The 17,467-nt window shown below is 47.8% G+C and overlaps 1 protein-coding gene across 1 annotated transcript in view; it reads left to right on the top strand.

Annotated features, from left to right (window-relative positions):
- LRP4 (LDL receptor related protein 4) overlaps window positions 1-16,512 on the top strand; it is a 52,186-nt gene extending 35,674 nt beyond the window's left edge. The window contains exons 30-38 of the mRNA XM_043481143.1: window positions 39-173; window positions 1,170-1,278; window positions 2,948-3,092; window positions 3,368-3,481; window positions 4,212-4,344; window positions 8,570-8,637; window positions 9,466-9,553; window positions 11,168-11,309; window positions 14,007-16,512. Coding sequence (XP_043337078.1) covers window positions 39-173; window positions 1,170-1,278; window positions 2,948-3,092; window positions 3,368-3,481; window positions 4,212-4,344; window positions 8,570-8,637; window positions 9,466-9,553; window positions 11,168-11,309; window positions 14,007-14,339 — 1,267 coding nt within the window. The 3' untranslated portion in view covers window positions 14,340-16,512. The remainder of the gene's footprint in view (window positions 1-38; window positions 174-1,169; window positions 1,279-2,947; window positions 3,093-3,367; window positions 3,482-4,211; window positions 4,345-8,569; window positions 8,638-9,465; window positions 9,554-11,167; window positions 11,310-14,006) is intronic.
- The last annotated feature ends 955 nt before the right edge of the window (window positions 16,513-17,467 follow it).

Raw genomic sequence — 17,467 nt, 5'->3', positions numbered from 1 at the left:
TCTTCCCATGCCTTGCTGATGGCACCATCATGTCCCAGGTACCTCTTCTGGACAGACTGGGGCCACATTGCCAAGATCGAACGGGCGAACTTGGATGGCTCTGAGCGGAAGGTCCTCATCAACACAGACCTGGGTTGGCCCAATGGACTCACCCTGGACTATGATACCCGCAGGTGGGAATCCTATCCCAGACAGCATCCTGGAAATTGGGCGGGCAGAGGAGAGGAAGACCGAGATTGAAGTAGTGAAAACAAAAAAGTAGAAAGCTCCTTGGTTGGTAGGGAAGAGCAAGCAGTGAGAAGGATGAGGTAACATATTCTTGGGGCAGGAGTCACTGAACCCAGCACTCAACCCTCAGGTGGGCTTTGTTTATCTGGTTTACTTGTTTTTATTTTTTAATTTATTTTGTTGTTGTTGTTCAGTTGCTAAGTCGTATCTGACTCTTTGCAACCCTATGGACTGCAGCATGCCAGGCTTCCCTGTCCTTCACTATCTCCCAGAGTTTACTCAAACCCATGTCCATTGAGTCGATGATGCCATCCAGCTGTCTCCTCCTCTGTCGTCCCCTTCTCCTCATGCCCTCAATCTTTCCCAGCATGAGTCTTTTCCCCTGATTCAGCTGCCCTCATCAGGTGGCCAAAGTACTGGAGCTTCAGCATCAGTCCTTCCAATGAATATTCAGGACTGATTTCCTTTAGGATGGACTGGTTGGATCTCTTTGCAGTCCAAGGGACTCTCAAGAGTCTTCTCCAACACCAGTTTGAAAGCATCACTTCTTCAGTGCTCAGCTTTCTTTATAGTCCAACTCTCACATCCATACGTGACTACTGGAAAAACCATAGCTTTGACCAGACGGGCCTTTTTCAGCCAAGTGATGTCTCTGTAGAAGTCAAAGGGTGATCAAGTTGCTGAAGATGAGATGGGGTGCTGGCTTCCCTGAGGTCACTTGATTTCTACCCCTCTCCAGAACCGCCCTGGCTTCCCCACTTATGAGTCACCATCCAAATTCCACTCTTCAGCTTAGGGACTCCCAGTGACCCCCCTCATCAAGTCACCACGACTGCTTACAGCCCCCGCCAGCTCCGCTCAGGAGGGGACAGCCAGCTCCCCGAGGGCAGGGCTGGGCTCCCTGGCTTGCGTTGTCAGCGGCCACCTTTTCTCCTTCACAGGATCTACTGGGTGGATGCCCACCTGGACCGGATTGAGAGCGCTGACCTCAGCGGGAAGCTCCGACAGGTGCTGGTCAGCCACGTGTCACACCCCTTTGCTCTCACCCAGGTACTGACTCAGAGAACGGGACTCAGCCTCCTTGATGGGGGGTACTTCCTTGGGGCTCTGTGTCTGCCCCAGATGCCGCTGAACAGGTGCGCTACGGAAGCCCATTTTAGGAGTGATTCTTGTACACAGAAGCCTTGCCACCGTGCGCCCTGCTGCTCCCGCTCGGTCACATTCTAGCATTCAAAGGGGTGGCTCTCCCAAAGCTGCGTGCGGAGTCAGCCGTGGGACCTGTGAAAATGAACATTCCTGGGCATCGGATATAAAGAACCTGCCTCCCGAGGGTCGGGCTGGGAATATTCATTTTTAACAAGTTACTCAGTTGATCCCAGTGCTGTGGTCCCAGCACGCAAACTCAGGCAACTCACTTAACAGCCAGAAAGTGGAGTGGCTGAGAGCCAGCGTTTTGAGGCAACGAGCCAGTCAGTAAGTTTATTGGGTGAGTGCCTCCAATGAGCCAGCTCTGTGGGTTCAGGTTCTGCCTGGGTCATGAACTGACTGGGCAACTTGCACAAGATACTGAACTCTCTAAGCTTCACTTACCCATAAGAGAAACGAGTTTAATAATAGTGTCCTCCTGAAGTCATATCCAACTCTTCGTGACCCCATGGACTGTAGCCTGCCAGGCTCTTCTGTCCATGGAATTCTCCAGGCAAGAATCCTGGAGTGGGTAGCCATTCCGTTCTCCAGGGAATCTTCTCAACCCAGAGATGGAACCTGGGTCTCCCGCGTTGCTGGCAGATTCTTTACTATCTGAGCCACCAGGGAAGCCCAAAATATACACAAAGCATTAACACAGTGCCTGCCACTTGGGGTGTGTTATTTGTGATCATTTTAATTAGTATTGGCTGACATTATTTTTTAAGAGTTCTAACCTTGTAAAACAATTCAAGGAAGGAAAAAGGTATACCAAGGCAGGGGCCAAAACAGGGATGCTCAATTATTCAAAAATCTTTGTCCTTTTTTTGACAAAACATCCACTTTATCTGCATTCTGCATTATATCCTTCCAGCCAAAAGATTTTCTCTGGCTTTACTTAATGATAGGCTTTCCCCCCTCATACTCCACATGTAAAACTACAGGATTAGACTGAGTTTAGTTTCCTAGTCTACAAGTTTCCCTGGGGTTTCTGATGCATACCCTAGGGATGGGAGGGGAACTGCCTACACTGCACTTCCTCCCCTGGTTGAGAATCTCAAGATCACTGAATTAGAAGGCTGCTGCCTGCAGAGGTAACCAGGGAACTCGGGCCGGGGCTGTGAGTGAAGGACCCCCCACCTCCACAATTTACTCCTGTTTGCTAGGTATAGGAACTCAGTTATTCACTGAGCCACCTGATTGAGGACAACGTGTTAGTGCTGGAAATTGAGAGATGAACAAAGCACATTCTTGTCCTTGAAGGACTTGATCTGGCAGGACAGATAGATATGTAAAACAATGACAACGGGTAGAAGTGAGGACATGGCTCAGAACAGCATGGAGAGAAGGGTGACTTCTCTGTGGACTGGGGGAGATCTCCTGGGTAATGTCATATGTGGGGATGCATACGAGTTGACCTGGATATGTGAAGAAGAGGGCAGCTGGGCAGCAGGAACAAACGGGCTGAGGCACGGAAGCTGTTGTGGGGTCTGCCTGTTAATAGTTACCCTTTTGGGTTCTCCCTGTCGAGTAGCAGGACAGGTGGATCTACTGGACAGACTGGCAGACCAAGTCCATCCAGCGTGTGGACAAGTACTCGGGCCGGAACAAGGAGACGGTGTTGGCGAATGTGGAGGGACTCATGGATATCATCGTGGTTTCCCCTCAGCGGCAGACAGGTGGGCTCCCGGTCCGGAGGCTGCTTCCGTACCACTGGTGGGGTTCACTGGTCACCCCAAGGACTGTTAATAACCAAGACCGTCGGAGCCACCAGAGAGCCGCAGGTTCATACCTGAAGCTCTTAGGCCTTTTTGGCCCCCAGTTGTTACACTCCTCCTTCCTGCCCCACTGTCCCTGGGAGTCAGGGAGCCCTCAATTTCCTCCATATGGAGAAGCGTCAAACTGGGAGACCTGATTGTACCCCAGGTGAGACCTTCATCTGCTTTGCTCCCAGGGACCAACGCCTGTGGTGTGAACAACGGCGGCTGCACCCACCTCTGCTTTGCCAGAACCTCAGACTTTGTGTGTGCCTGTCCTGATGAGCCCGACGGCCGGCCCTGCTCCCTCGGTGAGTTAGACTGATGGGCACCCCCCAGAACAGCGGAGCCCTTGCAAGGGCCGGGGATCAGCAGCTTTTTCCATCTGGGTGAGACTGTCCCTCAGGGGATCTTACAGCAGAGTGACTAGGAGCAATGAGCTTGAGGTTTGGAATGGCACAGAGCCGGCTTTGCCTGGCTTCTGGTGTGTACGTATGTATGTATCTGTGTATGTAGCTGTGCTGGGTCTTCCTGGCGTCACGTGGGGCCTTCTCTAGTTGCGGTGCACTGGCTTCTTGTTGTGGAATGTGGGCTTTGGGCTCTAGAGCCCGTGGGCTTAGTAGTTACCATGCCCGGGCTTTCTTAGTTGGGGCACATGGGCTCAGTTGTCCTGCAGCATGTAGGATCTTAGTTTCCCAACCAGGCCTCAAACCCACATCCCCTGCAATGGAAGGCAGGTTCTTAGCCACTGGACCACCAGGGAAGTCCCTGGCTTCTGGGATTTACTAGAATGGAAATCAGCTCTCTTGAGTCCCTGATCCCTGCTGTGACCTGTGCATGACTTTCTTCCTGTCCTTTGTGGGCCAGCTAGCCTATCCAGAGCTGTTAATATTGGAAACCAAATCCTTTTTATTAAGAAGGACATCTAACAGGGGTGCCTAGGATGAGGGCAGCTAAAAGATTGCTCTGTCAGTTTCTCTTGGAGCACAGGTAGATATTTGGGGCTCCAGTGGTCCACTCCGGCCCTTGTTTTCTCTCCAGTACCTGGCCTGGGGCCCCCAGTTCCCAGAGCTACCAGTATAAGTGAAAGAAGCCCTGTGCTACCCAACACATTACCGACTACCCTGCGTTCTACCACCCGGACCCGTACATCTCTGGAGGAGGTGGAAGGGAGGTAAGTGCATTTAGTATGGGACTGAGGGCTCTTTGATCCAAATCTCATCCCCTGCCAGCAGACCACCATAGTCCCAGCTTGATAATTCTGACAGATGGGAAATGGATTACATCATTATCCACTCGTCCCGGCTGTTTGGGACTGGAGATGATATTTAGTCTTGTAGATTGTTGCAAGTGATTTTTTTTTTTTATAGCTCTGGAAGCAAGAAGCTTTAAGAGCAGCTTTAGAGAGAAATCATTCAGGAAGAGTTTCCACCTGGCATTCCTCCTTCTTCCTTTCTTTCTGTGATTTCTGCTCTGGCAGAACAGGTTTAGCACACGGTCTTATCCTTCATTTTGCTTAGAAGCCACCAAGTCATAGTGGTCTCTGGGCTGGGGCTTTTTAATTTGAGACATTCCCAGGTATATGATGGCCTTAGCTTATAATGACCTGTAACACTAAAACAGGCATGTATGTGCACACACGCACACACACACACACACCCCCCATTATTAAATAAGCAAGCATAACCATGAACAGTTCTCAAATTAAGCATAAAACACTGTATTTCATTAAGCTGAAATTGCTGTCAATTTAAAATGCATCCTGATTTGAGAGATTAAACTGAAAAAATAACCAACAGCAATTGTGATATGCCATTAATTGTAAGACATAGCCCTATTTTAGAGATGTAAGAATATAGGAAAAACATGCTTATCTTAAAATTGATGAAATATGTTATATTCAACTTAGAGAAAGTCTAATAAATATGTTTTTTATTTATGCTTAGTAAAAAAATAATCTGGAAATACAAATAGGAGTAAAGATGAAAGAAGTACCCATATACTCATACATAATTACCTTTAGTGGTTTTTTTGGTTATATATGTATATTGCAAAATGATTACCACAATAGGTCTAGTTAGTTAACATCCGTTACCACACATAGCCAATTTTTTTTCTTATAACAAGAACTTTTAAAATCTACTCTTTCAGCAATCCTACTACTAGGCACATACCCCGAGGAAACCAAAATTGAAAAAGTCACATGTACCCCAATGTCCACTGCAGCACTATTACAATAGCTAGGAAATGGAAGCAAGCTGGATGTCCATCTACAAATGAATGGATAAAGAAGCTGTGGTACATACATACAATGGAATATTACTCAGGCATAAAAAGGAACGCAGTTGAGTCAGTTCTAATGAGGTGGGTGAACCTGTACAGCCTATTATACAGAGTGAAGTAAGTCAGAAAGCAGAAAACAGATGTCGTATATCAATGCATATATGGAATGTAGAAAGGTGGTACTAATGCACCTGTTTGTAGGGCAGCAGTGGAGATGCAGACACAGAGAACAGAGCAATGGACTTGGGGTCGCGTGGGGGAGAAAGGAGAGGGTGGGACACACGGAGGGAGTAACATGGAGACATATACACTACCGTGTGTAAAACAGGCAGCCAATGAGAATCTGCTGCATGACTCAGGGCGCTCAGACCCGGGCTCTGTAAGAACCGAGAGGGGTGTGGTGGGCAGGCCAGAGGGTGGGAGGCTCAGGAGCGGGGGGACGTAGGTATACCTACGGCTAACTCGTGTTGGTGTTTGGCAGACCAACACAATACTGTAAAGCAATTATCCTTCAATTAAAAATAAGTAAATTTAATTAAAAAAAATTTTAAGCTACTCTCTTAGCAACTTTCAAATATACAGTATTGTTAACTGTAGTCACTGTGATGTACATTGCAGCCCCAGGACTTATAACTGGAAGTCTGTGCCTTTTGACCATCTTCACTTACTTTATCTACCCCCAACCCCCCATCTCTGGCAACTACCAATCTGTATGATATTAATTGTATCTATTAATTTTTTTCCAGAGTCCACATATAAGTGATATCTCTGTCTGACTTATTTTACTTAGCATAATGCCCTTAAGGTCCATCCATGTTATTGCAAATGGCAGAATGTCCCCCCTTTTTAATGGCTGAATAATGTTCCGTTGTATCCCTATACAAACATTTTCTTTATCCATTCATCCACTGATGGACACTTTGGTGGTTTCCATGTCTTGGCTATTATAAATAATGCCACATTGAATGTGGGGTGCAGATACCTTTTTCAGATATTTGTTTCATTTCCTATTTTTACTATTTTGATGTGTATCTTCTCAGACATTTTTCTATTAGATCATTTTCACTGTAAAGTATTTTTAATATCAATTATAGCTTAAAAGGTAATTAATACTTGATTTCAATTCTGAAAACAGAAACATAGTAATAATCCCTAATGAGAACTCTAGACTCTTGTCCCTGAAATTAGATCAAATTTATTCTATGTGCCCCATTTTCCATTTCCTTTTTTTTAAATTTAATTGGAGGATAATTGCTTTCCAATGTTGTGTTGGCCTGTTTTCTCTTGTTAGAAGAGTTTATATAGAAATGTTATATGATATAAACATATATAAACACGTACCTTTCTCACTAACTTTTAAGCACTAAAAATCGTTATTAATCTGATTTTATTTGGGTTTATTTAGAGAGCTTTTGAACCGACTCAGATATTTTCTTCCTCTCAGAGTTCTATTTTAAGACTCAGTACACCTTGGTTTCAGATGCTTTTGCAAGCAGCTTTTCTCTAACCTTTTAAGTGTCACTCGCTCAGTCATGTTCAATCCTTTGTGACCCCATGGTCTGTAGCCTGCTGGGCTTCCCCGTCCATGGAATTTTCCAGGCAAGAATACTGGTGTGGGTTGCCATTTCCCTCTCCGGGGGCTCTTACCTTTTAGGACATACCTTTAATTGCCAGCTCAGAATGTGCCCCAAAGGAGTTACCTTCTCAGCATTTCAAGTTAGTTATCTAAGCCCTCTCTCTGGATGTTTTGCATAGGTTCATGTGAAAGAATGAAGGAGAGAAAAACAATATATATATTTTTTCAGGTCTTTCTAGACCTTGTGATTATCTTTACCCAATGAGAGGTTTGCTTGACTGGTAGCTTCTTCCCACTCATCCTGGTAGTTTAATAAAGCCTACTATTTGATGTCTTTAGTATTCTTTCAGCAGACTTCCAGTTCACTCCCAGACCTGCTTCTTCTTTTTAAAGAATCCTATTTAAAGAGTACATATTTTGGGAATTCCCTGGCAGTCCAGTCAGTTTTGACTGTTTCACTGCCACGTGGATGCTAAGTCGCTTCAGTCGAGCCCAACTCTGTGCGACCCTGCGAACTGCAGCCCGCCAGGCTCCTCTGTCCGTGGGGTCTTCCAGGCAAGAATACTGGAGCGGGTTGCCATTTACTTCTCCAGGGGATCTTTCCGACCCAGGGATTGAACCCTGGTCTCTTATATCTACCTGCACTGGCAGGCAGGTTCTTTACCGCTAGTGCCGCCTGGGAAGCCCCTTCACTGCCAAGGGCCTGGCTTTAATCCCTGGTCGGGGATTCTGAGATCCTACAAGCCTCGCGGCCAAAAAACAACAAAAGATTACATATTTTAAAACATGTAAACGTGATATAGCATCTTTTAAAAAATAATTTGTATTTATTTACTGGCCGTGCTGGGTCTTCGTTGCTGCATGGGCTTTTCTCTAGTTGTGGTGAGTGGAGGCCACTCTCCAGTTGAGGTGCGTGGGCTTCTCATTACGGTGGTAGCTTTTGTCACAGAGCATGGGCTCTGCTGCATGTGGAATCCTCCTGGACAAGGGATCAAACCCATACCTCCTGCATTGGCAGGCGGGTTCTTTACCTCTGAGCTACTAGGGAAGCGCAGGATTTTTTTTTTTTTAACTTTTTATTTTGTATTGGGGTATGCCATCACCGATTCGATGGACAGGAGTTTGAGCAAGCTCGGGGAGATGGTGAAGGACAGGGAAGCCTGGTGTGCTGCCGTCCATGGAGTCACACACAGCGGAACAACAACAACAAATAGCTGATTCACGGTGTTGTGATAGTTTAAGGTGGGACTCAGAGGGACTCAGCCATATATGTACATGTATCCACTCTCCCCCAGATGCTCCTCCCATCCAGGCTGCCACAGAACATTGAGCAGAGTTCCATGTAGCATCTTGAAGACTCAGCTGATTTCTCTGTATTTCCTGGTCCTGCCCGCTCCTTGCTTCTAACCTCTCCTGTCTGAAAGCCCTGATCCCAGGCCTTTTGCCTGGTCCTCCCAGGACTTTCCCCCTTCTCCTGGTGGAAGGCGAGATCTTTGTTGAATACAGGTAGCGTTCACATTCGGTTCTCTCTGCCCCACAGATGCTCTGAAAAGGATGCCCGGCTGGGCCTCTGTGCTCATTCCAATGAGGCCGTGCCTGCTGCTCCAGGTAAGCCCCCGGTGTCCATCTGTTTTGAAAAACAAGAGCTAAGAAATTGAAGTCTCCGTTGAGATCTTGAGGAACCTTCACGGGGACTCTGGGGTTGATGAACCCTTTCCTTAGACTAAATTCATAGAAAGAAAAACCATAAATCACTGCCACTTCTGGAGTGCTTTCTGTATGCCAGGCATTTATTTATTAAGCCATATTTGTGTGTGCACGGGCTTCCCTGGTGGCTTGGCGGTAAAGAACCCACCTGACAATTCAGGAGCTGCAAGTTTGACCCCTGGGTCAGAAAGACCCCCTGGAGAAGGAAATGGCAACCCACTCCAGTATGCTTGCCTGGGAAATCCCAGAGACAGAGGAGCCTGGTGGGCTATAGTCCATGGGGTTGCAAAGAGTCGGACGTGACTTAGTGACTAAATGACAAATGTGTGCACGTGTGTATGCATATGTATTTGTATATACACGCTCACTTTCAATCTCCAGATGTAATACATTTATTATTTGATATTATATATTAGTAAATATAAATAATAAATGAGGAATTTATTGTTTACATTTAACTGATGAGAAAACTTGGGCTTAGAAGTTAAGCATCTTGCCGTAAGTCACACAGCTAGTAAGTGGTAGAACTGGGGTTAGAGATGCTGACAGAGGGATAGATTTCTCCTCAGCCCCCTCTGCCCACCCCCTGTGGCCTCTTCCCTGAGAAGGAGGCCTGTAATTGTCCTCAGATGGTGTGGGAGGCAAAAAGGAGCCTTCCGTCCTCCCACCCCTCACACCAGCTAGAAGAGCATCCCTGGTCCCCACCTAGCATCCCTCTGCTTTTCCCAGGGGAAGGACTTCATGCCAGCTACGTCATCGGTGGACTCCTCAGCGTTCTGCTGATTCTGGTGGTGATTGCGGCTTTGATACTGTACAGGTAACCTCAGCCCTTCTGCAGGGGCCGCATGTTGGCTGAGGAGCCCCATTAGCACGTTTGGGACCTCCTTGAAGCTGACCACTCACTGATTCAGCTTCTGACCAACCTCGTTTCAAAGCTGGGTCCCTGGGCAGAGCAGCAGAAGGGAAGGGCAGACACCTGACTGTGTACCCTTCTTCCCCAGGCACATCACAGGTCCTTTCCTCATTTCATGACCCCAGCAACCCTCGGGATTTTCCTTATGGACTAGGATACTGAGGACAGGGGATGTCACCCAAGGTCACAGAGTAAGAGGCAGAGCTGGCACTGATCTAGCATCTTTGCTTTTTGCCACCATCCCACACTGCCTCAAACCATTGAAGCTGGAAGTGATTTTCTCTTCACGAAAACACAACCCTGTATGACAATGTTGGGTGATGTGTCACTGCTCAGTAGGAATCCTCCTGGGAATCCTAAATTTCAAGTTAGAATATTTTTTTTATCACTCTCTCTATATATATTTTCCCCTAAATGCTTTAAAGGCAACTCACGGCAAAAACGTCTTTCTGCTAATAACAACAGCTACAAGAGGAATGGGCTTCCCTTATAGCTCAGTCGGTAAAGAGTCTGCCTGTAGTGCAGGAGACCCGGGGTCGAGTCCTGGGTTGGGAAGATTCCGCTGGAGAAGGAAATGGCAGCCCCCTCCAGTATACTTGCCTGGAGAATCCCACAGATAGTGGAGCCTGGCAGGCTACAGTCCATGGGGTCGCAAGAGTCGGACACGACTTAGCGACTAAACCACGACTACCACGACGGTAATAATAGTAACAGCTACCATTTAATGAATATGTCTCAATGCCACCAACACCTTATAATACAGGTATTATTGTTCCTCACTTTACAGATGAGGATCTAAGGTTCAGAAAGTTTAGATTATGTCCGCCAACATCCCTAACAGCTACTAAGTAACAGAAGTGGGATCGAAACATAGGTCTGTCTGGACACTAAAGCTTGGCATATTGGTTTTCTATTGCTGTACAACATTAACCCCAAACTTAGCCACTTAAAAGTGACAACCAGTGATTACCTCACAGTTTCTGTGGGTCAGAAATCTGGGTGCAGCTTAGCTGGTGCCTCTGCCTCAGACTGTCTCACGAGGCAGCAATCCAGGTGTCAGCCAGGGTTCCAGTCTTATCTTGAGACTTGACTGGAAGAGGAAGGGCAAGGATTCCCTTCTGAGCACAGGATATAATTCCTTGCAGGCTGTGGGCTGGAGGCCTCTCTCGTCCGTTCCTTGCCTTGTGGGCCTTTGCATAGAACAACTTGCAACATGGCAGCCTGCATCCCTCAGAACAGAAGTAGGAGAGAGAGAGGGAGGGAGGGCAAGCCAAGAGCGAAGCCAAGTTTCCTTGTCAGGAGTTTCCTTGTAACCGAATCTAGTATCCCACACTTTTCTACGTTCTGTTCACCAGAAGCAAGTCAGCAGGCTGAGCTCACGGGGCAGGGATTCAGAAGGCGTGAGAACCAGGAGACAGGGCCCACTGTGAGGCTGCCTGCCGCACGTGGGTGACAGATTCCCCAGATATCCTCCCCATACAGATCTGAACTAATTCCTCATCCCTTTTTCTTCCAAAGACACAAAAAGTCCAAGTTAACTGATCCTGCAATGGGGAACCTGACCTACAGCAACCCCTCCTACCGAACTTCCACTCAGGAAGTGAAGATTGAAGCGACCCCCAAACCGGCCATGTACAATCAACTGTGCTATAAGAAAGAGGTAAACGTGAAGTCTTGTATCTGAGAGTTTGTTTCTGGAGGGGCCGGGGGATTACGCTTCAGTTGCCTGAGCAGGAAGGCCGCAGGGAGGGATGCTGGGTGGTCCTGGCATCTTGGGAGCGACAGTGAACAGAAGAATGGAGTGTGATTTGGGTTTCTGGAGAGGTCGGCAGCTTGTGAGGGACCAGCTTGAGGGGCCCTGGTGAGAGCAAGGTTAGAAAGCGGATCCCAGGGACGTCCCTGGTGGTCCAGTGGTTGGGACCTCACCTTCCAACACAGAGGGTGTGGGTTTGATCCCTGGGCAAGGAACTAAGATCCCACATGCTTTGGGGTCAAAAACCTAAAACATAGAAATGGAAGCAATACTGTAACAAATTCAATTTAAAAAATAAAAAGAAAGAAAGAAAGCAGATCCCAGGAGGTTTAGGTCTGAAAGCATGTGGGTGTGTACCTCCCTGCCCGAACATGTTTTCCCAGGCTCAGATGTTCCTTCCCTTCTAGAGTTGTCATTCCCCAGCAGTGAGGCTGTGCCCCTTTAAAGTGACCCCAAACTCCTAGAACTCCTGGACTCCCCCTTTCTAACCTCTGATCCAAGCTGTTGGCACCCAAGCTGTAGTTGGGAACGGCTGGCGTTTTGCTATTCTTCCTTTTTATCACAGAATCTAAAGGAATTTCTCTAGAATTCTGAAAGTTTATGTGCTTTTGTTCTTTTAACTCCTTTGCTGTGAAAAATTATTTGCTGAATGTTTAGGCATGAAAAATAGTCCCTCGTCAGTTTCAATGAGGGACTATAACTGAGGACTTTTGATTTTCCTAGTCTAATATGACTCTTGTTTTTTTTCCTAAAATCCTGCAACCCTTCATTAGAAATTATCCTGTATGGGACCATAAGAGATTCTCTTGGCCTGTCTAGCACAGTCAAAACCAGCCCTCACACCAACAGGGCTCCTCTGCATAACTAACATGCTGTACATTATAAGCATGTGATTTCAGGATCCACGAATTCCCCTATTAAAAAAACCTTCTACTACAAGCCAAAACAGAACCTGTAGGGATAGCTTGCAGCTTCAGGGATGACAGACCCCCTTCTCTATTAATACCTTTGAGAGAAAGACTCTTGAAGCTTCTTGGGTTCCTGGCGTGTCTGATGCCCCCAGAAAGGAACCCCAATGAGGGCCCTAGGTTAGACATTAAAATCATGTGACTCTTCCTTCTGTTGTATGCTTTTTCCTCAGCAGCTCTTTCACCCCTCTGATAGTCTTTCACCCTTTCTCTTCTGATTTCCTCTTCATTTCAGGTACCTGTTGCTGTGTGTTTGTAGAGGGAGTGGTATCCCCCTTGCTAGTGCCATGTCAGCCACTCTTCCTGACTCACCCCCGTGCCTCTGTGATGAGGACACAGTGCCCTGCATCTTATCTGACACTAATCCGGCGTGGAGCGTGTGCTTGGAGACTGGGCATGTGTGTGCGTGCCTGTGGGCTTGTGTGCTGTGTCCCTCTCTGCTTGATTGAGGGAGCTGTGACTCCCAGAGGGCAGGGACCATATTTTATATTGTGTAACCATCAAAGCATCCTGCTTATGGTAGGGGCTCAATAAATATCTGTGGAATTGAACTGTTACTAAAATAAAGCAGCAGTTGCAGGGCTCTTGGCAGGAACACTATCCCAGGGACAGAACCCAAGCCATGGCCCATTTTTCTCTCTCAGCAGTGATGGCATGTTGGTTGGTATCTCCCAGAAACCAGGAGTAAGGCTATCCTTTGAGGAATCCAAAAAGGGAGAAGCCTGAGCAGAACTTAAGGCTTCCTTGGAACGATCCCTGGTTGCTTGAGAATGGCCCCAAGGCTCATGGGAGCAGAGTCAGAATAACCTCACACAAAAGCTCGTAGGTTACAGGACCCCAGTGGATTGACACTTAGACCCCAAATGAGAGGGTTTTCTGGAGCCTTTCTGCCTTACCTTCTGAAACTTTTCTTAAGAACATTAGAAAGAAGAGAATTAAGACTAAAACAGAACATGGAGCTATGTTCAATATCTTGTAATAAACTTTAGTGGAAAAGAATCTGAAAAAGAATTTTAACTGAATCACTTAATTGTACACCAGAAACTAACACAACATTGTAAATCAACTCTACTTTAAAAACAAAAAAAGAATAAAATAGCACAGAAGTGGTTTAAAATCTTGAATAAATGAACATTTAACAGCCTCGGTCAATTGCTTCTGATCAGGTATCTTAGCATGCTGTCCCATTAATAAACCACATTAGCGATGTGACAATAGCTAACATGATTTAGTGCATGTTATGTGTTAGCTTTTATGTGTTAGGCACCTACTAATTGCACTTCACGGATCACCTCTTTTGACACTCACAGCCATTGGTTATGAGGTATGAATACTGTTGCTCTAAAGAGGTGAGCCTGAGGTTGGAAGATGTTCAGTGATTCGCCCCAGGTGACGCAGCCAGTGCTTGGCTCACACAAGGCCGGGAAGTCGCGGTTCTCCCACCTCCCCGTGTGATAAATGGTAACGATCGTCAAAGCTGCTCCTTTCCTTTTAGGCTCAGCCTTATACACTGGCTCTGACTAAATGTCCCCGTTTGTCTGTGAGATCTTTGCACTCTTCGCACCCACTCCTACTCCATCCACCCACTTCAGAGAGAGCTGATCAACTGACCGTGTCTCTCCGCTCTCCACCCCAGGGTGGACCTGACCATAACTACACCAAGGAGAAGGTCAAGATTGTCGAGGGCATCTGCCTCCTGTCTGGCGACGATGCCGAGTGGGATGACCTCAAGCAACTGCGCAGCTCCCGAGGGGGCCTTCTTCGGGATCACGTGTGCATGAAGACAGACACCGTGTCCATCCAGGCCAGCTCTGGCTCCCTGGACGACATGGAGACGGAGCAGCTGCTGCAGGAAGAGCAGTCCGAGTGCAGCAGCGTCCACACCGCGGCCACTCCCGAGAGACGGGGCTCCCTGCCCGACACAGGCTGGAGACACGAACGCAAGCTCTCCTCGGAGAGCCAGGTCTAAATGCCCACGTTCCCCTCCCTGCCGCTTCCTTCTCCTTGGTGGACTCCCGGGCCTTGTGCTCGCTTGTACGGCAGGCCCCTTTCCTCTGTGCTGGTCCTGCTCCTCCTCCTCCCACCCCCGTTAACTGCTCCCCGGGCCCTCTGCGCGAGCTGTTTCCATCCAAGTTCGTACCTACCTGTGCACCAGAAATGATGGGGCATCCTCAGAATTTAGACCTGGACTGTACCACGAACCTCACCTCCTGCAGTCCATCCTGAGCCCCCCCTACCCCCACCCCGCCGCCCCGAAACCAGGCCTGGTAACGATTCCTCATCATTACAGAGCTCCACCTCCATCCCCTGGTACCCTCACTGCCTGCCCCGCTAGAGCTGATGACCCAGGAAGGCACTCCCCCCATCGGAGCTGGCCTGACCACTTCTCCAGGAGAACTTGCTGAATGGGGGCTGGAATCGGGGGCTGGGGTCATGTCCAGAGAGAGAGATGAAGGACAGAGGCTGAGAGGAGGAGGAGGAGTCAGCCCAGCTGGCATGGGCATCTGGGGAACCTCCAGTCTCGAGGGTGTTGGCAACATGAAAAAGCTTTCAAGGGTGATTGGGCCGGGTGACCTGTCCATTGCCGGCGGTGGATATTATTCTTGCCCTGAGAGTTGTTTTTCCAGCTGCAGGCATTGAAGAAATCTATCTGGGTCTGGCTCAAGCTGTTCTTCCTTCTGCCAGAATGCCTGGAGCCTTTTCTACCTTCAGATGACTGAGGGGGGGGGGGTCCCTGTCACAGGGCTGCTGGCTAATACGAATCCCCGCCTGCTGCCTCCAGGTTGTGAGCCGGTGGCTTGAGTAAGTGTGGGGGCCCTCAGCACGGGGTCTCTGCCATGTCTGAGAAGTGCTTCTTAGGCCAAACATAGCACATCTCCTGAACTTTTAACGTCCTGCCACTCTCTTCCCTCCTCATTCTCTGGGATTCTGAGTGCAGAGATCCTGGAGCAACTTCTCAAAGGAGGGCCGTTAAGTTCAACAAATGGCTGGGAAGAGCGATCAGGTCAGAGACTCGAGGCCCCCAGGGCCTAAAGTGAAGTGTCCATGAGGCTGAGCCTCCTGCGTTCTCTCAGGTGCTCAGGGATCTAAGCGAGTGGACAGGAGCCTGCAGCTGGGGGCGCTGAAGTTCCCACTCCAAGTCCTCCCAGTTAGGTGACCCCCTTCCCTGCTGAGATGCCGTCACTGGGTTCATGCTTATTCACGAGGCACACGTGTCACACAAACGGCGGAACTGAGACTTCTTACTGTCCTAAACTTCTACCTAGCTCTTCTGGGTTTTGTTTGTTTTTTTCGGTGCCTAATGTGCTTATTCTGATCTAGCCTTGTGGGCACCTGTGGCCAAGAGGCCTAAATAAAGATGCAAAGTGTGTGTGTCAGGGGGGCAAGGAGTAGAAAGGTAGAGAGAAACACTGAGGAGGCCCTTTCAGCCCAGGGCACATCCAGACCTCTTTCACCCAGGGATGAGAAGCCACAACAGGAGCTGAGGATGGATGGGGGTGCCTCGAGGGTGAGTTTCCAAATTTGAAACATGTCCTGGGGCTCCTGGCATTGAGAAATCAGCCGCCAAACATGTGAGTGAAAAGGGAAGACCAGAGCTAACCCTTTCCTGTCGGTTCTGAGATCGCTTGAGACAGGTGCCAGGCTCTTAGCCCTGCTCTCAATAGCCAGCCCCAGGTCTGGGCCCTCAAAGGACAGCCAGGCCAGGCCAAGCAGGATTTCCCAGAACACAAAGTAGGAAAAGAAAGGTCCCCCTCCTGGGAGGAAAGGGGGACATTTCACATTTGACGGGGCAGTAAAAGGAGGAGCACTTTGGGTCCTTGGATTTGCGACTTGGGGATGGGGAGAGAAAGTAGCCAAACTGTATCTTCTCACATGGAAAGGGGGAAGGATCTTATTGCACTTGGGCTGTTCAGAATGTAGAAAGGACATATTTGAAGAAATATCTATTTGAGCACTGATTTACTATGTAAAAAGCAAAATCTCTCTGTCCTAAACTAATGGAAGTGATTCTCCCACGCTCACGTGTAATGGTTTTAACGTTACTCACTGGAGAGATTGGACTTTCTGGAGTTATTTAACCACTATGTTCAGTATTTTAGGACTTTATGATAATTTAATATAAATTTAGCTTTTCTTAATCACCTTGCCTGGCTTGGAGTCATGACTAGTAACTGCACCTGCTCTGTCTGACCGAAACATGCTGTGGAGACCTGCTTGCAGACATCACCACTAAGCCCTCTGGGGATGTAAAGAGCGATAAAAGGTGGGAGGTTCAGCTCATCTTGAGAAGACAGGTTAAGACCAGAGTTCATTGGCTTCTGAAATCCTGATGCCCTCTAGAGCAGGGTGGCTGGTAGGTTTCATTGTGAGTGCCAACTCTGGTTGGTCATGGCTGCCCGAGGTTCTGTCCAGACCCAATGGAAAAAAGTGTCCTGATGGTTAGTGGAGCCTTCTTTGAGCACCAAAAGGAAGCGTCATGGCATGTATGGCCGTGACATACATTCTATTTCTGTTCTAGGTCTAAGAGGACTTTGGTGTCACAGAACTTGAATTCACCTCGCAGGGATGGTCACTGGCAAGACTGTTTGATGTCTTAAAAGAAAAGCACTGGGATGGGGACAAGGAGGGCTAATTCCGGTCCCAGGTCTACCACTAGCTCTGTTTGATCTTAGTTGTGTTTCACAGTTACTCTGAGAATGGGTCAAATGAACTAAAATTCCTTTTGTTTTTAAGAAGCTATCTACTCATAGCCCATCCATTACATCTCAAGGCTAGAACAAGGAAGGCATTGGGGAATCCCATTTCAGCCTCTGGACATAATAACTTTTGATGAAGATTGGGAATCATGCAAGTCTTAATGTCAGATACAGAATTTGATGTCAGGGGTCAATAGTTGATTTTCTAAGCCACAAACCATTTATAGACTATTGTTCCCATTCATTCATCCATTTATTCATCTGCTAGGGGCTGGACACTTTCCAAGCATGACCAAGAAAGACAATATCACAGAGCTTAGAGTCCACCAATACCACCCCACCCCCCTCAAAAAAGAAAAAGGAAACAAGAAGGACCGAATCCTTTTGTATGTAAGTGATG

This window comes from Cervus canadensis, chromosome 11 (assembly GCF_019320065.1).
Source record: "Cervus canadensis isolate Bull #8, Minnesota chromosome 11, ASM1932006v1, whole genome shotgun sequence".
Classification (NCBI taxonomy): Eukaryota; Metazoa; Chordata; class Mammalia; order Artiodactyla; family Cervidae; genus Cervus; species Cervus canadensis.
This window is presented reverse-complemented; position numbering and strand designations above follow the sequence as displayed.